Source organism: Nicotiana attenuata, unplaced genomic scaffold (genome assembly GCF_001879085.1).
Source record: "Nicotiana attenuata strain UT unplaced genomic scaffold, NIATTr2, whole genome shotgun sequence".
In the NCBI taxonomy this organism is placed as follows: domain Eukaryota; kingdom Viridiplantae; phylum Streptophyta; class Magnoliopsida; order Solanales; family Solanaceae; genus Nicotiana; species Nicotiana attenuata.
In genome coordinates, this window is record NW_017674170.1 from 80064 (window position 1) to 106404 (window position 26341).

Here is a 26341-nt window from a genome sequence, read left to right on the forward strand (position 1 = left end):
ACAAGGAGCGTCTTACAAGACTCATTCCCCCGGGAGTACGTACACAGAAAGAAAAAAGAAAAAGAGCAAAGCGACACGAGGTCTACTATTCATTGCCACTATCCTCTGAACCATTTCTAGGATCCTCATCTGGAGCGATCAAGAGCGCCGACTTTCTCTCCAATTCTCGGGCCTCCTCAATCTTGGCTGAAAGATCGACACCTTTGGCTCTGACCCCCTCCAAGGCTTCCCTCCTCGCCTTCGCTCTAGCATGATCGATAGGCCGAGCAAGTTTCAGCTCGTCCTCTATCGATATGTTACGGGCTATTTGGTTTGTCGTGGCTGCGTCTTTCAGATAAGTAGCAACTTTTCCTTCGGTCTCGGACTTGGGCGCAACTAGCTCAACAATTTCCTTTCAAGCATTTTGGGGGAGAGCATGGGTCGATGCCAACTCCGAGGTCGCTACCTCATTTTGCTCCCTCAACCCGAGGATCTCCACATTCAGTTGCCCGATCTACGAATCATTTTGCCCGATCTGCGAAGAGAAAGATAAGCCAGTCAGTATCAAACTATAGGAGCGAAGGGCGGATTCACGCATGACAAAATACCTGCTCAGCAGGATCAGCCTTTTCCTGAGAACTCCCTCCATGGCAGCCTGGAGCTTGCCTAACTCTTTCTCCTTTCGGGCAGAGTAAGCCTCCGACTCTCGCAGCCCGTAAGCATCTGACGCTCCTTTCACGGCACGAAATCTCCTCATGGAGCCTGGAAAGGGCATGATCATACATCTCCTTACACTGCAGCATAATAGAAGAATTAGGAGAACGAAGAGGTAATGCTCGAGACTAAAAGAGATACACGTAAAACAGATATCACCTACTGTAGGAACCTCTCCGCTACCTTGACGATACCGGAAGCGTCGAGATCGATGTTCTCGCAAACATCATCAAGAATGTTGCCAAACGCGCCTCCCCCTTTATAAGGACTCTCCGCTTTGGCGGTGTTCATAGCCTGAGCGTCCCTTAGCTCCCCTGAAGAGAACCGAAGGCCCGAACTGAAATCACCCAGCATCGATGTCCCCGATGGGCAACCCCTGCCCCCAAAAAGCTACTAGTCCAAACCCTTCAGGACCGGCAGCAACGGTCCCCCCAGCAGAAACTGCACCACATCTGGCCACGGGATCCGGAACCACATTAACACCCTCCTCAAGGGTCTTCGCCGCACGGGACCGACCTGAGTTGGCCGTTCCCGATGCAGAGGCTTCTGGTTGAGGCATCCGCGAGACCCCCGCGCCCGTCCTCGGTCTCTGCTCCAAACAGCACTCGTTCTCATCATCATCTTCGTCCCCAGTGCCGAGGCTTTCCTCGTAAGATGAAGCCGAGATCCTAATGGCGGCTCGAGGCCTGCGTGACTTAGGTTTCTTTGTCACAGGGGAATCGGAAACCTCCTTGCCTTCCTTTTCTTGCCCTTTGCAGGCTCCGAAGTCTCTGCCTCACCACCTGGAGGCGGTCTCATCAGCATATTCTCACCGAATCCTGCACGTGCACAGCAGCCATAACTTATAAGCACAAAGGGTAAAGGGAGAAACATAAGGCTAAGATATAGGTGGCAAGGGAACTTTACCGTGATAATTGGCCACCCACCGCTTCTTAGCCAGGTCTGGCCAAGACCGGACAAGATATGGGAACGAGGTATCCAACTGCCCGATCCATCTCGGCATGTCCGAGACCGCTTCGGGATACCAGGTGGCAGCTACAGAAACCAAACAGAGGTCATTTTTTCTGAAGGAAGGAAAGAAAATCACAAAACGTGTTCGAGGAAAAAATACTTACGCTGTGTGTTCCACTTCTCCGAGAAAGGCATCCTTTCGGCCAGAATGATGTTCGAGGTCTTCACCCGGACGAACCTACTCATCCACCCTCGATCCTTGTCCTCGTCAATGCTCGAGAAAAACATTTTTTGGATCGGTGGTGAAGCCTAATCAAACCTCGATAAAATCGAGGGCTGTACAACCTAATCAAATGATTGAGGGTAAAAGTCTCGCCTCCAACCCCATTGAAGAAATGGCGGAGCATCAAGACTATCCTCCAGAAAGAAGGATAGAATTGACCAAGCGTCACTTTGTATTTGTCGCATAAATTGAGGATAATCGGATCTATCTATGGGGGAGGGGATTTAGAAGGATCGACCGGACCCAAAGTGAACGGGTAAGTATATACATGAAGGAAACCAGCCTTGTAATTCGTTATGTTCTCGTCAGGGATGGGAATCTCCACCTCCATTGCCTCCCTCCATCGGCAGTGTTCCTTCACCTTCCTTACGTTGGTCACAACAGTAATGTACCGGGATACATGTTCGCATCGGCCCGGTGCAGATGAGGTTTTGTCGATGGTAAAGTCCTTCGACATGTCTAGCTCGGTGGGAGTACATTGTCCCAGGGTGGGTATCACTTTGGGTTTCCCTTTAGATGTTCGAGATGAAGAGGCAACCTCGTCTTTCCGAGGAACCGTCTTGGAGGTTCTAGCCATGATGATGATGAAATTTCTCTAAGAAAGTAAGAAGGAAGGATGAAAAAGGGGATGGGTCTGGCTTTGCGAATTTGAAGATGTTGAGAAAGTAAGAATTATCAAACCGTTGATGCTTTTATAGGAATCAAATGGGCAGCAGAAGGGATGAACTAATAGTGGTTCGTGGGCTTCTCGATAGTCGCGTTTGATGGTGACCCTTGCTCGGTTTTTCTGGGCATGGATGGAAGATTCAACACGAAGCCCATAAACTCAGATGCAATCAAGAGATACTATGTTTAAGAGCAAATAGAGTTAGGTTTTGCTATAACAGAACTATATTCAACCTGACTTCCCACGAAGGGATACGTAGGCAACCCACGTAGAGTTCGGTTTCTCTCCCTCCTTTCTTTTGTAGTAGAAAATCCAAATATCACTCTGTATGATTGCTTTAGAACTACATCAACTTGATTTCCTCAAGAAGGAATACGTAGGCAATCCTCATCGGATTCAGTCATCTTTTAAAGTTGAACTATTTTCTGGCCCGATTCCATTTGGATACGTAGGCAGTCTGAGTCAGACTCGTCCATTTCATTCTTAATCTCAGTATTTTTCATCTATTGTAATCGAACAGCATCATGACCTGATTCCATCTAGATACGTAGGTGATGCGCCCCATTTCTCGTGAAAGCGGGTGTCGACGTGTGATAACTCTTTTAAAGGACGTACTAAAAGAGAAGGGTCGCCACCTAACAATTTTTTAAGGTGCGTTAGGGCACCTATTTGTAAATAACTCTGTTTCACTAGTCTACGTCACTAAAGATCGGGTAAGTGCGCAAATTACGTTAAAGAGAAGGTTTTTGGCATTCTTCGAGCTCCACAATAGTGGTTCCCAGCCGAATTTACACTATGTGGATTATTTAATTAAGCTAAGTGATCCTTTAAGCAAAAAAAGGTGTAGAATATGAAGGCTTTACTTTAACATAACACATAAGAATGATGCTATATAAATGATCGGTACAAATCTTAAAGATTACAAGGGTACAACTGCGTTGGTCTATAATAAATGACTAAGTTCTTTTAGAAAACATATAAAGAGAAGGGGGGTCCTATGTTTTTAAGCCTAAAAGATCACCCCATGCAACATAAATAATACTTCGCAACTCCCTTAAGGTAGGGGTTGCTCATATTATTCAGTGGGCACAGACTATCATCTCCTGCTACCCGATTACTATGTAAATGTTGTTACTTAAAGGCGCTTTAATTCAATTCTAAGCTGAGTCCTTTGCATGTATTACCCGTCCCATGCGCTTGTTCTTTGAGGCCTTGGACCTACTATGTGGGTGGTTCTAGACTCTACTTAAGGTGCTCAAATTCATAAAACTAGGCGATATTCAAAAAAGATAGCACTGCACATAATAGCAATGAAAGGCTCAAGTTGTCCTCCACACATAAGCTCAAAAGCATGCGATCAGATTTTTTGTTAGGCAGTAGACAGTTTCAAAATTAAGACGTATTTAGGTTGTTAAATCCTATAGGCATGATTCCTCTGTGATTCTAATTAATATTATCCAGGTAGTACTGCAGCGTATAGGCAGGTTAAAGCACTGCAGGTCCTATACGTGATTTCTAATAGTTTACGCAATAAGGTAGTGAAGCGATTTGAGTCACCAATGTTGATTTTATAGGCATGCTTCTTAGGAAAATGACAAGGTCCTATAGGCATGGTTTCTAACGGTCAAAATTTATTTCGTATGTTTTATCCTTAGAGGCCCATCGAAACAGGCCCAAATGTGAAGAAAATTATTTTGCTTACCCAGTAACCATCAATAAATGACACAAGTAACAACCCATGCAAACTAATTACTCCATATATAGACATATACATAGGGAAAACTTAGGTATTATAGCTGATGCGGAAACATGGACTCGTTAAACTTGTTATCCCAAAGATAAAGAAGCACATGAATAGGAATAGAACAAAATTGCAAACGAGATTTTCATAGACATGGATTTAAAAGACATGGTGCATAACCGATTTAATAGAAGTTCATACATAAAAGATTTGACAGGAAGGTCTACGATAAATCATGCTTGAAACTAGTCCTACAATACAATCATATAGACACAGTTCCATGGTGGAAAAACAGGTTCAGTTATACATCTTGGATTACCCGTTAGGCATCAGACTCAAGTAAATTTAACACTACCAGGCATGGTTTCATCATGATAACAGAATTACAGTAAGCATAGAACAATTGAAATTTTTTTGTGTTCACTAAAGGTATAAAAGATAAGTCATGCTTGGTCTGAAAGTTTAAACTATATTGGCATGCAAGAATTCATATAATCATGGATTGATTCTAAGGAAAGGTAGTAGTTTGTACATGATTGCACCAAGTATGAGATATAAAGAAGGAATGGTCACAACTAATTGGTAATCAAATAGGACATTTTAGAAAGTAGGCAGACTAGTAGGCATAGTCCAAATCGATTTAAAAGTACCCACTTGGTTCAAACGTGAGAGGCTTAACGCAATCATCTCAAAAAAGCTCAAGAGGTCTAAGGTGCTACAGCGATTCAGGGAAGATGAAACTATACAAAATTCATGGTGAATATGAAAGTTAGGTAACACTTGAGAGGGTTAAAATTCATAATAGGCAAAGACTAGACTGTCACATAAAGGCTGGATGCTGCATTTTACCTTATCGACTATAAGTAGTATTAAACAACAGAGGATTGAACTAAGCATGGAACACACATTAAAGCCTACAATTGGCTAACATCACAATTAGGAATTGGTCACATTTAAAGTATTATAACAAACATGAGTTGGTCTGTTGTATGGATGCAGAACAAAGTAGGGATAAATTCAAGGAGAATAGCAGGTAAAATGCATTCGAACACACATTGGGGTAAATATGCTTGAGAGAGCCAGAGGCAGAGTTAAAATTAAGAAAGTTCAAATACCAGGAGTATGGAGCTTCAAGAATAACATCAAAATAGACAAGTTTACGAGTAAATCACATTGATTCACAAAAGTTTCAAGGATATAAACCTACAAAATAGGAATTCAAGCAAACAAGAATGAAATTTTGAGGGATAAAGGTACTTACCAGTTAATAATTAACAAGCAAGTAAACAAAAGATTAATTTCTTTAATATATCGAATGTCCGTAGCAATACAAATAGTAGAACCCAAAATCTCGGTGTATCAGAGTTCCCAGGGGTTTCGGATGAACCCCGGGCAGTGCTCACACCGAGAGAGGTCGAATAATCAAATTCCGGTGGCCTTTGCTTTCAGCCGGCCAAGAGCTCAAGTTTCAGAATAGTATAAGACGAGTGAGAGTAAGAATACAATGATTAAGCTCTATTTAAAGGGAATTAGGGGAGGGGTTTATATAGTGTTGAATCAGGCAAGTAAACAAGGAAAGAAATCGGGCAAACACAAGCAAGAAAAAGTAAAATATCACATGCTATCCGTAGAGTAATTGGAAAGGAAAGAAATCAAACTCCAATTCCTAGTTAGGGTTCGATACTAAAATATTGGCCAACTGGTATGAAAAACCAGGCATTTCTTCATGTATATGAGCGAAATATTGTCAAAATTTCCAAGGTTGAGGACTAATTTTGTCCGATATAGAGATGGTACTTGCCAAAATTGGGTAAATACCTAAGTAATACCATATACGTGTGACGAGTAGCGGAGAAACATAGATATGGTAAGCAAATTATGGTGGAATTCCATTATCAACGGGATTAGGGGTGGGAATTAAGGGAGGTGGCTGCTAGGGTTTCATAGGAGATAGAGAGGAGTTGAGTGTGTTTTGGGGCGGCTGTTTGGGAGGTAATGGGTTAGGGTTTCTGGGGCTTGGGTAATAAAAATAAGGGGGAGTCTGTGGACCGTTGATCTTTGAGATCAACGGCCAAAATTTAATGAATGGAGGGTCGGGCACAAGGTTGTGGGTCATGGTTATTGCGTTAGGGGTTATTGGGCAGAGTTTATGGGGTATTTGGTCTGAAAATTTGCTTAGGATTGGGATGGATTTTAAATACAAGAAATTAAGAAAAAATAATTTAATAAAATAGCTAGATAAAATATAAAAATACTAATTATTAAAATTAATTGTTTAAAAAAATATTTGAAGATTATAAAAATGTAGAACATTATTTTGACCCTAAATAAGATGACAAATGCAATTAATTGTAAATATAGGGTATTATTGCAAATTTATCTAATTAGCATAAAAATGCAAATTTAATCATATAAAATGAAGTAAATGTTATGAAACATACATATGGGTGTAAACAATATATTTGGATGATTAAGTCATCATAAAAATAATTTGAAAGGATAGTTAGTAAATATTTGAATAATTTAAATGCAAGAAAATTAGTTTTAAAGCCTTAAATATTAGGAAAAAATATAGAAAATACTTATATGACTCTTGTAAATTGGTGATGGTGCAAGGATGATATTTTAAAAGTATAGGATGATATTTTAAAAGTATATATGATATTTATAGAATATGAGAGCAAAATTTGGTATCAGCAACTGCCTCTCTTTACCCGGGAATTACGAAAGAGTTGTCGGGTAAAGAAAATGATGATCAATTTTTTTCGAGATGAGTGGGGGATGATGCATTTTGAAAAATAGGGGTTGAACCATGGTTCTTGAGTTGCCTACATATCCCTAATGATACGGAAATCAGGCCGTGTGTAGTTCTGTATCCAGCGGTGAACTAAACCGATGGAGTTATTGTCAGAGTGATCATGTATTTCAAAAATATATCTTTTGGATGTGATAGTGTTGTGAGTAATGGATAATTTTAGGTGGAGCTATGAATGCGAATTTGAACGTTATGGATGTATAAGGCAAGTATTTGAGCGGTTAGAGGACAAAGGGTAATCAATTACTGATCATCGGTTATGTTCGAGATGATTGAAAGATGCGAACGTTGTGAACGGAAGCCAGAGCGAGAATTGCTCCTGCTTGTAGAAAAGTTACGTCCCGAGTTACCTGCAAAACTAAAACACGATGCATGCTGAAATACAAGGTTATTGCGAAAATTTAAACATGATGCAAATTTCCTTCGGACCATGAGAGTTGTCTTTGGACGATGAGGATGATGTCCTTAGACCATGACGTCCTGGGACATGAAGTGTATGATAAGGGATTCGCAGGCCATGAAATGGTGTCCTTGTGCCATGAGGATGGTGCCTCTAGAATATGATGCCTTTGAATAATGATATGCAGCTTCGAGAGATCCTCCGACCATAGCTTGATGTCTTCCGGCTCTGAGGATGATGCCCTTAGACTATGACGCCTTCGGACAATGTGGCGATGTTTCAGCTCATGAAATGCAAAGATGTAGCGATATCGATCTTTTGATAGAGGGAATAGGTAATGCTTAGTCATATGCGAGAACGAGACAAGACAAGGCTTACTCTCATATGAGATGAGGGCAATGCTTAGCCCTATGCAAATAAAGGAGACAATGCTTAGTCTTATGCAGTGTAGCGAAGATAATGCTTAGTCTCATGCAAGGGAAGGTAATGTTTTGCCTTATGCAATAATGGAGGCAGTGCTTATCCTCATGCAACGGCTGGAGACAATTCTAAGTCTTATTCAAGGGAAGGCAGTGCTTAGCCTTACACAATAGTGGAGGTAATGCTTTTGCCTCATGTAGTGTAGCGGATACACCGCTTAGTCTCATGCAAGGGAAGGCAGTGCTTAGCCTTAAGCAATAATGGTGGCAGTGCTTAGTCTCATGCAAAGAATGGAGACAATGATTAGTCTCATGCAAAGAAAGGAAGTGCTTAGCCTTATGCAATAATGGAGGAAGTGCTTAGCCTTATGCAAAGGATGGAGACAATGCTTAGTCTCATGCAAAGAAAGGCAGTGCTTAGCCTTATGTGAAGAATGGAGACAGTGCTTAGTCTCATGCAAAGAAAGGCAGTGCTTAGCCTTATGCAATAATGGAGGCAATGCTTAGCCTCATGCAAAGGATGAGACAATGCTCTCATGCAAAGAAAGACAGTGCTTAGCCTTATGCAGCAATGGAGGCAGTGCTTAGCCTTATGCAAAGAATGAGTACGGTGCTTAGTCTCATGCAATGGTGAGGGCAATGCTTAGCCTATGCTGGAAGAGCAATGATTAATTGCGAGAGGGAAAAGTGTTTCTTAGCTTAACGCATTTGCATTTGGCGACTTCTGTTGATGTGAAGATCGTGATTTTTGGCAAGTTTTGTTCGTGTCTTTGATTCTTCGTTTCATCTTTGCTCCTTGTCTTGAGGCCTCGCTTAAGTCACCCTAGGTAATGTTTGGCTACTACAAGAAATTAAATTTCCAAAAAAAATATGCATTTACGATAAATCGTTTATATAAGAAATGCAATTTGTTCAAAATGTGTGATGATGTAAATAGTGTTTGAATTGGAAACTGTAACATGTTTTGAGACATTGCGACTTCCTCAACTTGGAATTTTGACGACCCTCCTAAAAGTTATGCCCCAGTTTATATGAGTACTTCTGGAAATACACTTCTTGGTGATCCTTGATGAGATCTGACAAACTCGTAACTTGCCCCAGTTTCTGACCAAAGGGGGATGAAGATCTTATTATGATGTGACCGAACTCACAGGGTTGCCTACGTATCCCCTCTTACATAGGAATCATGTTAAGCGTAGTTCATGTTACATCAAATAAAAAGTGCAAACATATTATTAAATATAATATCTTTTGAGTGCTTCCCAATTGATAGGTTTTGGCCATATCTCTCCATCAATCTCTGTGGGTATAAGTGCTCCTCCTGTCAGTACTCGGTGAACCATGTAATGGCCTTGCCAGTTGGGTGAGAATTTCCCCTTTGCTTCATCCTGATGTGGAAAGTTTCTTTTCAGTACCAATTTCCTAGTGTGAATTGCCTTGATCTAACCTTTTTGTTGAAAGCCCTTGCCATTCTGTTCTTGGTAAAGTTGATTGTGACATACCGCGTTCATTCTCTTGCAATCAATGAGAGCCAGTTGTTCATACCGGTTCCTTATCCATTCCGTGTCACTGAGCTCGACTTGTTGTACAATTCTTAAGGAGGGAATATCCACTTCAGCAGGAATAAGAGCTTTTGTATCGTAGACAAGTAGATAATGAGTTTCCCTAGTTGACGTATGAACTATAGTGTGATACCAGTGCAAAGCAAATGGTAGCTTCTTGTGCCATTACTTGTAGTTGTCCTCCATTTTTCTCAATATCTTCTTGATTTTTTTTGGCGGCCTCTACGACTCAATTCATTTGCAGCCTGTATGTTGTAGAATTATGATGCTTGATCTTGAATGTTTCACACATATCTTTCATCAGATCACTGTTGATATTGGTGGCGTTGTTAGTAATGATTGACTCGGGTACTCCAAATCGGCAAACAATACGATCCTGGACGAAATCTGCTATGACCTACTTAGTCACTGCCTTGTAGGAAGCAGCTTCAACTTATTTTTTGAAGTAGTCTATAGCAACCAAAATAAACATGTGTCTGTTTGAAGCAGCGAGTTCAATTAGACCGATGACATCCATGCCCCAAGAAAAGAAAGTCCAGGGTGAACTTGTTGCATTGAGTTCGTTGGGCGGCACTCGTATCATATTAGCATGTATCTGGCATTGGTAACACTTTTGAACATATGTGATGCAGTCTGTCTCCATAGTCATCAAGAAATATCCTGCTTTTAATATCTTCTTGCCCAAAACGAAACCGTTCATGTGAGGTTCGCAAGTTCCGGCATGTATTTTTTTCAAACAATCTAGACGCCTCCTTGGCATCGACACATCGCAACAGACCTAATTCAGAAGTCCTTCTATACAGAATTCATCCACTCTGAAAGAAATGGTTGGCCAATCTTCGAAGTGTGCGCTTTTGAGTGTGTGTAGCTTTCTCTGGGTATTCCCCCTTCTTAAAGTATTCCTTGATATCGTGGAACCATGGATTTTTGTCAAACTCTTCTTCAACATGAGCATACTAAGTTGGCTGCATATGAATTCCTATTGGGATAAGATCAATGATATTCTTGTATGGATGTTGTATCATGGAAGACAAGGTGGCTAATGCATCTGCGAACTCATTCTGAATCCTTGGAACATGTTTGAGTTCTATCTTTTTAAACCTCTTCATTAATTCTTGTACACAATGCAAGTATGGCAATATTTTAGTGATCTTGGCAGCCCACTCTCCTAGTACCTGATGTACCAACAGATCAGAATCTCCAATTACCAGCAACTCCGGAAAGTTGGTCATGTCGATGACCAACCTGAGTCCCAAGATGCAGGCCTTATATTCCATCATATTATTGGTGCATGGGAATCTGAGTTTTGCGGATACCGGATAATATTGACCATTTTCTAATACTAAAATAGCTCCGCTGCCCACTCCCTTGATGTTTGTTGTTCCATCGAAGAACATCCTCAAACCGTTCTATGCTTCGGTAATATATTCCCCTATAAAAGAAAATTCCTCATCGGGAAAATATGTCTTAAATGGTTCGTATTCGCCATCTACGGAATTCTCCGCCAAGTGATCAGCTAATGCTTGCCCCTTGACTGCCTTCTGAATCACATAGATGATGTCAAACTTACTTAGCAATATCTTCCACATTGTGTCGATGCCCCCTTTTTCTAAGGCAAAATCGGGTTTACGACACTTGGGAGAACAACTCGTTCCCTTTTGGTAATTGGGTTTTGGAATTGAAGAATAGCCACCTAATGATTAAAGTGCATTAGGACACTAAAACGGTTTGAGTTTGAAGAACCAGAGTTTGGGTAAGGGCTAGAAATTATCTCGAGGGGAAGGTGTTAGGCACCCCTCAAGATCCACTAGTGTGGTTCCCGGCCATGTTATTATTGTGACTTCACATAATCAAGTAAGCAATTAAGGGCTCAAATAGAAGAGGTTTGCATATAACATTGCAAATAAGTTGAAACTGTGAGGAAAGTAAAGAGAGTGGAAATTTATGAAAGATTTAAACAGTTTCTAAAGAAAGCAGATGAAAAAAAAAGGAAAAGGGAAGGGGGTCCTAGGTTTATGATTAATATGGATCACGTCAATGCAATATCCAGTAATGACTCCTCAGAAGAGGGGCTACATGAGATATTAGCGCATCGGTCATCATCTCCATATTCTACCTTTCCCATCCCGTAAAGGTTATTTAAAACGCGTGGGTTGGTCACGAATACTTGTTGCGTGCTATTACCCATCCCGTCCTATAAGTCCTAGAGGGTATTTAGGACCACTATTCCTACAAGGTAAAGACTAGGCTGAACCCTTAGGTTTAAAGGACAAAATCCTAAGCGACATACATAACAAATAGGACCGCACATAAGGGAGCATACAAAGATAAATAAAGGCTCACAGATCCCTCCACAAGTGAACACGTAATTAGCACGTCTCAAACACATTTAAGGTCTCAAAGATGGGAGTCTTAAAGAAAGGAATAGGGAAAAGCATGTTGAGTAAGTAAAAGAACCGTTAAAGCTGGTTTTTGAAAAGTAGTGGCAGTATCTTAAAGAGATGCAGGACAAGTATTCAAAACAACACGATTCCGGGCAGAGAATGGTAACCGAGTAGTTTAAAAACATAATAGAACAAGAGTCAGAAAATCAGTGAGAGTAAATAGATGCACAATTTCAAAATTTGTTTCCAGATAGAGCGGGAGTTTTAATAAAAAAAAGTGAACTTCAGAGAATCAAAACAAGAATGGGAGCGGCAGAGTTCAAATTAAAAGAGGCTGGTTAGTCTTAAACTGGAAAAACACACAATTAATCGATTCTTATTAGGCCTAAAGTTTTCCTAGGCATCGTATGTATTGCCTAATTGTCTTAAAGGGTGAACATGCATATTTGATCCTTTTTTAGTTTCAAAAGAGGTACACAAACAGTTAGCCATACTTGTATTATTAGGTTAAGCATGCTACTGAGGCGTTTAATAATTGCAACTCAGACAAGTATAAAACCCTAAACAACAGGATGTCTAATGCACATAGGAGTTCCTAAAACATGATTTCTAAATGTTAATGAGAATGCAGCAGCAGTTATTTGCCTATTACAATTATTGCTCGTTGTTAACTGATCATGGTCTCAAGATGAACATGATAACATTATTGCTCGTTGTTAACCGATCATAGTTGCAAGATGAACATGATAACAGGCTGAAAGTAAAGAACTAAAGCAGGATCTCCAGTGTATGAGATGCATGGCCTACATAGGTTATCAGTTGCGCAGATAAGTAAATAAAATCCTATAAGCATGTTTTCTACCCATTACTTAAACTAAGCATGCATAACCCTCATTTCACTATAACCCCAATCATTCGTTTACAAATTATTACAAACCAATGATAGCCGAATTACAGTGATAAAGAATAAAATTAAGAAGTTATTCTATAGGGAGCCTTCAATCAGGCCCAATCTTCCAACCTCACTCCTTTCGAGTTTCACAGCCTTGACATGGTCAGGGTGCGGAAAAGCTCCCTAGGGCCCCCATTGGGTCCCTGGCCAATACCAGCACCCAAAACACTTACCAAAATGTTGGGACAGGTGCACTGTGGGATTACCAGCCTTGTGTGTCAAAGTTCAGTGGGCACTCAGAGGCACCCAAAGCAATGCTCACACGAAGGGGGTAGAACCTATCTTCTAAGAGTAGTGTGAAATGTAGGAAGGAGAGGAAAGTTGATAAAAAAAAGAGTTTACACAGAGTTGGAGGGTTGCACACAAGGATAATGAGCAAAGGAGACAAATAGATCACATTAAACGATCACAAAATAATATAGAGACTTAATACAAACTTACTAAGGATGGGTGCACAAAATCAAAAGAGTTTAAAGAGACTTTGAAATGGTCAGATTTAGACATAAAAATAAATAATAACAGCATGTAGTCATAACAAGTAGGATTAGGAACAAGCAGTGGTCATGAGCATACGAGTATCAACATGCAAAACAGGAATCAATCACATGTTGCATAGCAGAAGCATAAGTAGAAAACAATTAGGAATAGAACACACTGAAGTAGTAATAACCATATTGGTTTGGAACATGGAATTTAATCAGAACATACCAGTAATAAGAGAATACAGCAGAATGCAAGAGCCAAGTATAAGCACAATATTAGCCTTACCTTTTCGGCTGGCTAATGATAGTCAGGAGCAGGGAACAGAGAAAAAGAGATAAGTAACACAAGAGAGAGAGCAATGTGATTGCTGTGTGTATTTGTGATATGCAAGGTCTTCGTTTTTTCATAAAGAGAATGGGGGGTACTTATGGTACTGAATACGAGTAAACGAATAAGGTAGCAGTCCCAAATTAAGGAACTGGCATCAATCATACTCAAATCAGTATATGGACTCCCCTTTGATTAAGGAATCAAAGTCAAACGGTAATAAGTAGTTATTTAAAAGGAAAGAAATCACAAAGCATGGTATGATCACATAAGGAAACAGAATAGCATAAAGTATGCAATAAAGACTAGGTACATGATACTCTAATTAGGGAAATAGGTCACGCAAATCAATCAACATATTTGTGCACACATATAGGGCAAAAATACCACTTTAATTCTGGAAAATAGTTTTCAAAATAATGAACGAGATTGAAAACCTAGGAAATCAGTATTAATCGAGGAAAGTATCCCACAAATTAAGGAAGCAATTTTGAAATCAGTACCAAACTATAATGAAAATTTGTAGAATCACAATATAAGGCAGGTATCAGAGTCTCAAAGGGGGCTTGCTAGAATAAGTATAAAACCATCATGTAAATAATTAGAGAATCCTAAGCGAAGAACACAGGCTGGAAGGGGAATGGAACGCTAGCAATAAAATTAAAGCAAAGAGCACGGAACTCAGAGAAGAACTCAGAAGAACACACAATCGAACAAATAATACAAACACAAACATATAAAGCTAGGGTTTCGTCAGACTTGAGCAAAAAATTTTTAGAAATAGTACTGAAAATCACGAATTAGTACTCATAACCAGAAAATAAAGAGATTTTAAAAAGGGATTCAGAAACCCTAGTTTCAAAAAGGGAACAAAATATTTAAAACTTGAGCAATCGTAAAGATCGAGTAGAGAGTAGTGCAAAACATAAAGGCGTGAGTTAAAAAAATCGTTAAAAAAAGATACAGAGATTCAAGTGGTTTGGGTGGAGATTAGGGTTTCATAAGAACCAGTGAGAAGAAAGAGAAACCTGGCTGTGAAACTCAGTAATAATGGTGTTCATAGCACCATTGGACCAAAACCCATCGGAGAAAGGCCGAAAACAGACCCAGGCAAAGCTTCAGTGACCATCTCGTGTGGTGGAGGCTTCTAGGGTCTCAAGGATAGAGGGAATCGGCGAGATAAGGTTTCACGGCGGCTGGTGATCGAAAGAGGTGAGGCTGGAGGTGGCCGGAGAGAGGGTGAAGGTCATCGGAGAAGAAGAACCAGAAGGTTCTAGAGAGAAGGAGGAGGGGAAGAGACGAAGTAGAGAGAGAGACCGGTCTCGAAGACTGAGGGGTCAAAGGGGGGTAGTTAGAATTTAATTAAGGAAAAAAGATCTGGGCAGTTGATCTTATTTGATCAACGGCTCAGATTAATTGGAGCTGGGCCGGTTGGATTGAGATTGGGCTGGGGCAAATTTAATTGGGTATTGGGTCAATTGGGTTAATTTAAAATCTGATGGGGTGGGTTAAAATTGGGGCTAAAATTGCAATAATAATAGGCTAGGTATTAAATAACCAATTTCTCCCTTTTATTTGGTTTAAAATAGTAAAATGATTTTAAAAACAAATTAAAAGCACTGAATTAATTAATAATGTATAAGTATTAATCTAAAAATACTGGAAATTATTTTATAATTGCAAAATGCTGTTAATCGTAATATAGCCTGTAATAGCAATTTATGCAACTTAACTTAGAAAATACCAAACAGATTTGTAAAAATATGCAAAAATCACCTTAACAATATCTTGGTGTAAATATGAGAATGAAAATAAGTTATTCACCAAAAATGATAATCTGGGAATAATTATTGGATTTTGTACTGCTAAAATAGATAATAAATTGATTTTAAAAATCTTAAAAAGTTAGGAAAACAATACCAAAACTCTTGGGCATGCTTATATGTGCATACTCATGCTATGTTTGAGAATATTTGAGCATTAAAAATACATAGGGAAAAATTAGGTATCAACACTTCGCTAACATACCTGTAGGCATAGGTTTCTGAAAGACGTATTTTAGTGGATCCATCCTTGATATGAGATATGTAGTGTACGCGCAGAAATAATGTCTCAACTTCTGGGCTATCCATGTCAAAGCACAGTAGGTGCGCTCCAACAGAGAATACCGGCCTCGTAAGGTGTGAACATCTNCCAGCACCCGCCCCACAACCATTATTCCGGACAACGACTACCACCCCATTTAGGCCTCCGGCATCAGCAACTACTGCTGCTGCTACAGCAACTGTTGCTACTGCTCAGCCAACTCAACCTCAAGAATCTAGACCACAAACACCAGCTACTGCTTCTGCTCCTCCTGCTGCCGCCCCTGCACCACTACCGCCGGCACCTCCTCAGCCACAACAACAACCAGCAATGTCGGCCCCACGGAGCCCGATTTCAGCACAGAAGCCTCAGCCAGTGGCTGCAGCTTCCCCACGTTCCACTCCAGCTACTCCACCTCCAAGATCACCTGTTGCTCCTCCTCCACCTGTTGTTTCGCCACCAAAGGCTCCTTCACCACGTTCTCCGATGGCAACACAGCCACAACGTGCCCCCACCGACGTACCTAAATCTCCTGTTATTAAAGCCACCACATCAGTGCCACAATCCCCATTCAAGACATTAGCTTCCAATGTAACAACAGAGAGAGCTCCGCTTGGTCAGTTTAGTAGTCCGTATTCTTCACCACTACCATCTCCAAACACAAAAATGGCAGATTCTACCCAAACTCTCATCAATCAATCGTCACCATCAAAAGCTCCAACACCATCTCAAAACGGTAATCCAGCCTAATTTAGTGAAAACCCCAACCTACTCTCCTCAAATTAAGCCTGCAGTTTCTCACCCTCCATCCCCACTAAACGCTTCCCCCTCCTCAACTTGAACTTGAGTCCAAGAGTCCTCCACATATTGATCAGAAAAGCGATTGCTATATTGTGGCTGCTGGGGATGTCGTGTCCGGGTAGCAATTGTAAATAGGTGATGATTCTGAGAGTTGTATTCCCGAGAAGTATGAGTGCATAGATATATCTGATGATGTTACGATTTGAGTGCCTATATCCAAAGAAAAATCGTGAGTTCTGAAAAAGAGGGGAAGGTTAGTTCATATCCCCATGGACTTTGCTCGTCTTGCTCGGCCCTTGTCTCGGTGATACTGTGTGTATCCTTGGGGTAGCGTTGCTAAACCAAACAATCTTTGATAACGGACATGCATGATTTAGTGAAAAATGTAACGTAATCATATAATTAAAAAAAGAATAGTTTTCTTTTAGATGAACCGACGACTGCGACGCGGTTCAAGACATTGCAACCTCTCTCTTCGGAATTTTAAGGGTCCTCCTCAAAATTCTGCCCCAACTTACTGGGTTGGTGATTCCAACGGCTGCGTGCGATGATTGGCTGAAGATTGACTTCGGAATTTTGAGGGTCCTCCTCAAAATTCTGCCCCAGTTTCCAATATCGGGGGAAATGAAAATTTTATCGAATTGTGACCGAACCCATAAAGTTGCCTACGTATCCCCTCTTAAACGGGAATCAGGTCAGACGTACTTCAAATTACATCATAAAGAAATCATAAATGGCTACACATAGTATCGCTTCACTGCATCTGAATTGATCGGCTTTGGCCAAACTTCTCCGTCCATTTCTGCAAGTATGAGGGCTCCTCCGGTTAGAACCCGGTGAACCATGTACGGACCTTGCAAGTTGGGAGAGAATTTCCCTTTGGCTTCATCTTGATGCGGGAATATTTTCTTCAACACCAGCTGCCCCGGTGAAAACTGTCTCGGCTTGACTCTTTTGTTGAAAGCTCTGGACATTTTGTTCTGATACAAATGACCATGGCAAACTGCATTCATTCTCTTCCCATCTATAAGAGCTAGCTGCTCGTAGCGGATTTTTACCCATTCTGCGTCGTCAAGTTCTTCTTCATGTATGATCCTCTAAGAGGGAATTTCTACTTTGGTGGGGATGACTGCTTCTGTACCATAAAACAACATATAGGGAGTTGCTCTGGTTGATGTGCGAACCGTGGTGCGGTACCCCAATAGAGCAAATGATAGCTTCTCGTGCCATTGCTTATGCTTCTCTATCATTTTCCTCAGTATCTTCTTGATGTTCTTGTTGGCGGCTTCTATGGCTCCGATCATCTGAGGCCTGCAAGCTGTGGAATTCTTGTGTTTGATCTTGAAGGTTTCACACATAGCTTTCATTAAGTCACTGTTGAGGTTGGAGCCATTATCAGTTATGATTGACTCCTGAATCCCGAACCGACAAACAATGCGGCCGTGGACGAAGTCTGCCATGACTTTCTTAGTCACTGATCTGTAAGATGCTGCCTCGACCCACTTGGTGAAGTAGTCAATTGCCACTAGGATGAATCTGTGCCCGTTGGAAGCGGTCGGCTCGATTGGTCCAATAACATCCATTCCCCAGGCGGCGAAAGGCCATGGTGAGCTGGTTGCATTAAGCTCGTTTGGAGGTACCTTTATCATGTCTGCATGTATTTGACAATGGTGGCATTTCCGGACGTACTGGATGCAATCTGTCTCCATAGTCATCCAAAAGTAACCAGCCCAGAGTATCTTCTTGGCTAAGACAAAACCATTCATATGTGGACCACAGGTCCCAGCATAGATTTCTTCTAGCAACTTGGATGCTTCCTTTGCGTCGACACACCTGAGTAGTCCCAAATCAGGAGTCCTCCTATACAGGATTCCTCCGCTGTGAAAGAAGTTGTTGGATAATCTCCGAAGTGTGCGTTTCTGAGTAGCATTTACAAGTTCCGGATATCCTCATGTTATCAAATATTCCTTGATGTCATGGAACCATGGTCTTCCGTCTGCTTCTTCCTTGACATGAACACAATAAGCTGGTTGGTCGTGAATCTTTACCGGAATAGGATCTATGAAGTCCTTATCTGGATGCTGAATCATAGACGATAGGGTGGCCAATGCGTCGGCAAACTCATTCTGAACTCTAGGGACATGCTGAAATTCTGTCTTTGTGAACCTCTTCCTCAACTCCTGTACATGATGCAGATAAGGGATTATCTTGGAGTTCTTGGTTGCCCATTCTCCTCGGACCTGATGTATGAGCAAGTCTGAATCCCCGATCACTAGTAACTCCTGAATGTTCATATCAATTGCCAGCTAGAGCCCTAAGATGCAGGCTTCGTATTCGGCCATGTTGTTGGTGCACGGAAACCTGTGTTTGGCAGATACCGGATAATGCTGGCCGGTTTCTAATACTAAGACTGCTACAATACCAACTCATTTGAAATTTGCTGCTCCGTCAAAAAACATTCTCCAACCATCATAGGACTCTGCAATATCCTCTCTTATGAAAGATACCTCTTCATCGGGAAAATACGTTTTTAGAGGCTCGTATTCTCCATCCACGGGATTCTCGGCGAGATGATATGCCAAGGCTTGTCCTTTGATTGCCTTTTGAGTTACATAGATAATGTCAAATTCACTCAGCAGGATTTGCCACTTAGCTAGCTTGCCAATGGGCGTGAGCTTCTGAAAGATATATTTTAGCGGATCCATTCTTGATATGAGGTAAGTGGTATAGGCACAAAAATAATGCCTCAACTTCTGAGCTACCTAAGTTAGAGCACAACAGGTGCATTCCAATAGAGAATACCGGGCCTCGTACGGGGTGAACTTTTTGCTGAAATAGTAGATGGCCTGCTCCTTTCTCCCCGTTTCATCATGTTGTCCCAAAACACAACCGAACGCCCCATCCAATACCGCAAGGTAGAGCAAAAGAGGTCTACCTGGTTTGGGCGGAACCAAAACTGGCGGCGTTGACAGGTATTCCTTGATTCTGTCGAAGGCTTTTTGGCAATCATCAGTCCATTTGGTAGCGGCATCCTTCTTCAACATTTTAAAGATCGGTTCACAAATGATGATGGACTGAGCTATGAATCGGCTGATATAGTTGAGTCTCCCCAGGAAACTCATCACGTCCTTCTTGTTCTTCGTCGGCGGCAACTCTTGAATGGCTTTAACCTTTGATGGGTCCAATTCTATCCCTCGGTGACTCACAATGAATCCAAGTAGTTTTCCGGCAGGAACCCTAAATGCACATTTGGCGGGATTCAGTTTCAGATTAAACCTTCTCGGTCTATTGAAGAATTTCCTCAAATATTCCATGTGGTCAGTGGCTTTCTTGGATTTGATGATGACATCGTCTACATACACCTCGATCTCTTTGTGTATCATGTCGTGGAAAATAGCAGTCATGGCCCTCATGTAGGTGGCCCCAGCATTCTTTAACCCAAACGGCATCATTTTGTAACAATACATTCCCCACGGCGTAATGAAAGTCGTTTTCTCCGCGTCATCCTCATCCATCCATATCTGATGATACCTAGCAAAACAATCAACGAATGACTACAGCTCATGCTTGGCACAGTTGTCAATTAGAATGTGTATGTTTGGTAAGGGGAAGTCGTCTTTCGGACTGGCCCGGTTGAGGTCCCGGTAGTCGACAGAAACTCTGACATTCCCATCCTTCTTTGGTACTGGCACAATGTTGGCTGACAATGTCGGATACTCTACCACCCTGAGAACCTTGGCTTTGACTTGCTTAGTGACCTCTCCCTTGATTTTCAAACTCATGTCCGGTTTGAACTTTCTAAGCTTCTCTTTTACTGGTGGGCATGTGGGATCGATTGGCAATTTGTGAGCTACAATGGATGTACTGAGACCAGTCATATCATCATACGACCAGGCGAATACGTCCTCATATTCCCTTAGAAATTTCGTGTACTTTTTCCTTTCTGATAGTGACAGATGAACACTGATACGCGTTTCTTTGACATTCTCTGTATCTCCCAAGTTGACAATCTCAGTTTCGTCCAAGTTAGACTTAGGCCTAATCTCAAAATCCTCAACCTTTTTAACGACCTCTTCTAGTATATCATCCTCTTCTAAGTCTATGTCCGTTTGTTGCGTTGTCTCGTTGCATGTCACAATCGTCGGTTCATCAAGATAAGTAATAGTAATGTTGTGTAAATAAAGGTAACGATAGAAAAAATAATAAGAGAGAGACTTATAAGAAATTGAAATGCTTTGATAAATTTCATAATTGTTTTGAACATTGGAGCTCTTATTTTTGAAATTAAAAATGCGGAAATGAAATCAGCTAGCGAAAAAGTAAAAGGTAATGCATGGTGCTTTCTTCAGCCTTGCTACCCCGAAGCTTTCCGGGCTCTGGTGGTTCTGATGGACCAATTGTTGAGGCGTGCTCCTCGGTTCACATCTTGTATGGAAGGGCCTTCCTCCCCTTCCTCCTTAAAAATGACACAGCAGTCCATGTTGTCGTCCTCCAAAAACAGATTCCTTACTGCCGCCAACGCCTCCTCTTCTTCTGACCCATATATGACATCTGCTGGCTGGAAAGTCTGCTCCAGGCGAGGTATCGGACGCTCCAGTGGGTAGTAGGGACTGCGCCATGATGGCGACCAGTGGTTGAACTCCTACCAAGTGTATTCATACACCAAACCAAAAGTGGTGCCATGTTTCTTTAGTTTAATGGGTTTGGCGATTCCCTGGAGGTTTTTGCCAAGTCCCTTGCCAGGCTCGTATCCACACCAATTCAATATACTCTCAATCTTGTTATCCCACCATTTATCCTTGTCCACGGCGTTGACTCGCTCAATGTGATGGTAAGTTTCTCCGCCTATCTTCCTTCTTCCTCCTTTTGCCGGGATGGTCTGGCGACTGTATATGGGATTGCTACCGTCGCCGTGAATAATCACCTCTTGGTAATTCCACTCAAACTTTACTGCCTGGTGTAGGGTTGATGCTACAGCTACAGCGGCATGGATCCAGGGCTATCCCAATAGCAAGTTGTAAGATGCTGGGACGTCTATTACTTGAAAGTCGATGTTGAACCAGGTCGGTCCTATTTGTAGACATAAACTGATTTCCCCAATAGTGGTCCTTTGGAACCATCGAAACCTTTGCCATTGATGGCTCCATCCTTGATCTCATGCAGGCTCTTCCTCAATGTTCTGAGAGTCACCAACGGACAAATATTGAGGTTGGACCCTCCGTCAACCAAAATTCTGGTGATGAAATAATCCTCGCATTGCACGGTGATGTGCAACGTCTTGTTGTGGCTCAGCCCTTCTGGTGGCAGCTCATCTTCGTGGAAAGTGATTTTGTGACTCTCCAACACTTGCCCTACCATGTTCAGCATTTCTCCTCCAGTCGCCAGGATGGAGATCAGCGCCGGTGTTTTATTCAGTTGATCAGTGACTGAGTACTCCTTTGCTTGTATCTTCCTCCAGAGACCATCGGGTCCAGTTTCAATAGGCCGTCCAGGGGCCTGCTTACTTGATTCAGCTAAATGTTCCGGGGTATAAACCCTGCCGGTTCTGATCATCCCTTGTGCTGCATTTCCTTCTCCAGATTTGGTTTTCCCTTTCCTTCTCGCCTCGGCGGTGTAATCCCAAGGAATGGCCTTCGTATGGAATGGTGCTACGGTTGACATAGCCACAGGTATGGGTACCCTTGCTTTGGGAGGTAACACAGCAACTTCAAATGGTACAGGTGCCTTTGGGGATCCAAACTCGACCTCAATCGGTCCTGGCGCCTTTGCAGAAGAAGGTTCCTCGAATTTAAGTGGTATGGACATGTTCACTTCAGTGTCTCCAGAAGGCTGGATCTGGACTAAAATTGGATTAAGTGTGACAGTTGGTTTCTTTGGCTCGTCATCTTCAGCAATCAATCCGATCGATCCTTTGGGGTTCCAATCATCTTCTATCTCTATCATGTGAATGCCTCCACCCTTGTGGTCGGGCAAGGGGTTGTTGCGAACATTAGGATCAGGTTCCTTTGCCACAATAATCTTGTTTTCAATTAAAGCTTGGATTTTATTCTTCCGAGAGAGGCATTCATCAATGGTATGCCCCTTCATGCCGAAATGGTATGCACAGGTTTTGTTCAGGTTAACCCATTGGGAAGGATTTTCTGGAGTTATGGCAGGGATAAGGGTGAAGCAACAAGCAGCTTTGAGCCTTTCATACAGATGGTCGATTGGTTCGGCGATGGCGGCGTATTGTTTGGGAGGTCTACGGTCGAAGTTAGGTCGTGGTCTAGGGAAGTTTTGGCGGGTGGGAGGTGATTGATAGTGTGAGGGCTTAGCATTATAGGCTTGGTAGACGGGTGCGGGTTGGGAATATCTTGATGAGGTAGGTTGATATGTGGGGGGTGGAGATGATGGGTAAGCAGGCGGTGGGGCTTGGTAAGTGGGCGAGGGTGCTTGGTAATTTGGGGTAGCTTGATATGTGAGAGGAGATATCGGGTAGGTTTGGTATTTTATTGGGGATTTCATTCTTTGTGCAACCATCACGGCACACACATCCCTTTTCTTGGATGTGCCGCCAGACTGTAGAACCTTGTTGGTGGCCTGCAACGCCTCAAAGTTAGTGACCATACCACTTTTAATGCCTTCCTCGATCCTCTCCCCTAGCTTGATGATGTCGGAAAATTTCTGGCCTTCAATCAACATCAACCTCTCATAATACTGTGGGTATTGAGCCCGGACGAAAAACCTGCTCATCTGTTCTTCTTCTAAAGCCAGCCTGACCATAGCAGCTTCTGATCTCCAACGAGTAGCATACTCGCGGAATGTCTTCGTGGGTTTCTTCTTTAAGTTCTGGATGTAGAATACGTCTGGCACATTTTCCGTATTGAATCTGAACCTGTCCATGAAATCGGATGCCATATCTACGCAATTCGTCCACTTCTTGGGGTCTTGGCTAATGTACCAAGATAGAGCATCCCTTTTCAAACATCTCATGAAGAGCTTCATGCGAATCTTTTCATCGTTTACGACTCCAACCAGCTTATCGCAGTATGTCCTCAAATGGACCCTGGAATCCCCTGTGCCATCAAACATTTCAAACTTGCGAGGTTTGTACCCCTCAGGAAGTTCGACATCTGGCTGAATGCAAAGGTCCTCATAATTTAGCCCCTCGATACCTTTGTTTCCTTCAACACCCTGGACTAGGCTAGTCAGCTTCTTGAGTTCCGCGGCCAGATTCCTGATAACAGAGTCTTTGTCATCAGACTTCGGTGTTCTTGAAATGGGTTGAGTATATTGTGGTATGGTTTCCACATAGATGGGGCTGTTGTGGAGATGATCATTTGTGGCGTTTAGCGGTTCAGGGATGAGCAATGGGGTGTTGTTCGAAGTGTGGCATGTGTTGTAGTGTTGAGCATGAGTGGGTTGTTTTTGTGGTTTCGGGATATTTTGTGGAGGTGCGGGATTTTGAGTGTTGGTGAAGTTGACATCTGGGGTGGTGAGGGAAAATGACAAGCTTTCCAAATTCCGAACTTGGTCCAATTCTTCCTGAAATTTCGTTAACTTCTGTTCGAGCTGGGAGGCACTTTCCTTGGAAAACTGAATACCCTGAGGAACCTCTACCCTTTCAACTGAGTTCTCCTTTCTGTTGATCAAATCTTCCATTTTCCCCTTGTTCTTGTTTCTGATAGGACTCGGAGGAGGAGGAGGTGGAGGGCCCTTGGATCTTGTGGTAAGAAGATGATGCCAGAGTGTACGAACTAACCTTTGGGGAGGGGAATAAAATAGAAGTAAAAACAAAAAGGTAACAAGTTAGAGAGGATTATGAGAAGAAAACATTGCAATATTTAAACACATAGTGCAAGAATATAAATCGTGTCCTAATTTGGGTGCCTCGTTGTGCCCGAGGTAGGCCTAGCGACAAGTTAATTTGGAGAAATTTTAATGCTAAATGCCTCATTTTATTGACAATATAAGACAAAGACCAAAACGACACACTAAAAATTGTAGGAAATAAAATGTCACTAATGGACATTAACCTTATTACATTTAAAGCAAAAGAAAAGATCCTAACTACTTGGTCCCGGAAGGACCTTCCCCAGACTCGGCATCTTTAGCTCCATCGAAGAGCTTCACCAGCTCACGCAGTCCCAGCAGCAAATAGGCTCTAGCCAAGTGTCCTCCTTTGTTTCCTTCAGCATTCTGGCAGTTTTCAATCCTCTGGGTGAACTTCTTTTCCAACTCTACTAAACCCCGTCCAGATACCCTAGTCGTTTGTTGGCGCTGACAGCCATCTCTTTCCATTCTTCAATCAGCTTTTGATGGGCTTCTTGAATTTCCTGGTGCTCACTCTCGCACTCCCGAATCCTCTTGCGCAATTGGTTGTACTTAACTTGCACCTCAGCCTTTTCGTCGATGACCCTGTGACCTCGAATAGACTCGGGTTGTCCTAACCCACTATGATCGTCCTCCAACCAACTTGAATAGTATGGAGCATGACCAGCATGGTACCTGTCTGGTTCTATGGAATTTTTTCCCAGGATGATTTTGCAGTGCCACATATGCTGAGCTTGGCACTTGTATGGACTATCGTCATCTTGAAAGTCGGCCCTGAAGTGACTCATTTTGTCGACCCTTGGTATAACCTGCTTTCTTCGTGTGCCTCATGACTCGGAGGGGAATATAAGGATAAGTTCCTCTCAGACCAATGAGTATACGAAACGGTGCGTCCCGCGATTGGACGATGAACTCCTTAGTAGGAACCATTCGAACATCTATTGCACCTGGTCCTCTTTCAGATTTTCAAACAATTCTACCCACCCTTTAGCGTCTTTTGGTTGGTCAAACATGTTAGGCATATAGTTCATTTGCCTTGGCTGATGGAAGGCGATATGATCATCCCAGTCTCTGCGTAGAATCTCTTGCCGATATTCACCCCTCTGGAGGTGTTCCATGAGCCAAAATTGAAGTAATAAGTTACAACCCTCAAAGTGATTGGCCCCTCGTTGACAGTCCTCCAAGGCTCGGTATATCTCTGCGACAATCATTGGTACTATGTTGAAAGGTTGTCGGCCTATGTTGAAAGGTTGTCGGCCAATCCCTTCCATTAGAGTCTTGGTGACCATGGATAGTCTGGTGTGGATCCTAGCCTTCTTCATAGGAAATATTATCATCCCCAAAAAGCAGAACATAAAGACGAAGACTCTTCTGTGGATATGCCCCAATGATGTGAGGGCGAATTCATCCGGGTAAGTGCGGTAGGACTTGCTATGGTCGTACCTCTCGTACAGATAGTTGAAAGGAATGTAAGAGTCCTTCAAACAAGTCAAGTCTGGGTTTTTCTTCAGTCCCATCATTTTGAGGAAGCCCCTACCCTTGCGATTTTCTGGCATAAGCAAACCTGGAGTCTCCCAAGGAATACCAGCTAACCCTCCTATTTCCTCGAGCAAAGGTGTCATTTCAAGGTCCCCGAAGCGAAACACAGATCTGTCGCTATCCTAGAATAAAGTTGCAGCCTCTATGAATTTGTTGTCGGGTTGGATTTCCAAAAGAGAAGGAAAATTTCCCAAATATTTGCGGACAAGAGTCTGATCACTGGAGTGAAGGTCTTCCCACCAGCTTAGCAACCTTGGGTGAATGTTGGTTACCATGCCGAATCTGGGGACTTCGTGCCTCATTTTCTGCAAAACAAAGTGTTAGACCCTTACCCCCGCTGGACTCGACCATTTAAATATCAATAATTGGCATAAGCAGCATTTAGTTCTCCAAATAAATGCACAGACGTGGTAATGTCCATTTGGGT

At 42.2% G+C, this 26341-nt stretch overlaps 1 protein-coding gene across 1 annotated transcript; it reads left to right on the forward strand.

Annotated features, from left to right (window-relative positions):
* The first annotated feature begins 275 nt into the window (after positions 1–275).
* LOC109218133 (vegetative cell wall protein gp1-like) lies at positions 276–16512 on the forward strand. The gene is made up of 3 exons (XM_019382462.1): positions 276–280; positions 9955–9959; positions 15871–16512. The coding sequence occupies exon 3, from the start codon at positions 16093–16095 to the stop codon at positions 16510–16512; it is 420 nt and encodes a 139-aa protein (XP_019238007.1). The 5' UTR covers positions 276–280; positions 9955–9959; positions 15871–16092.
* Positions 16513–26341: the final 9829 nt, after the last annotated feature.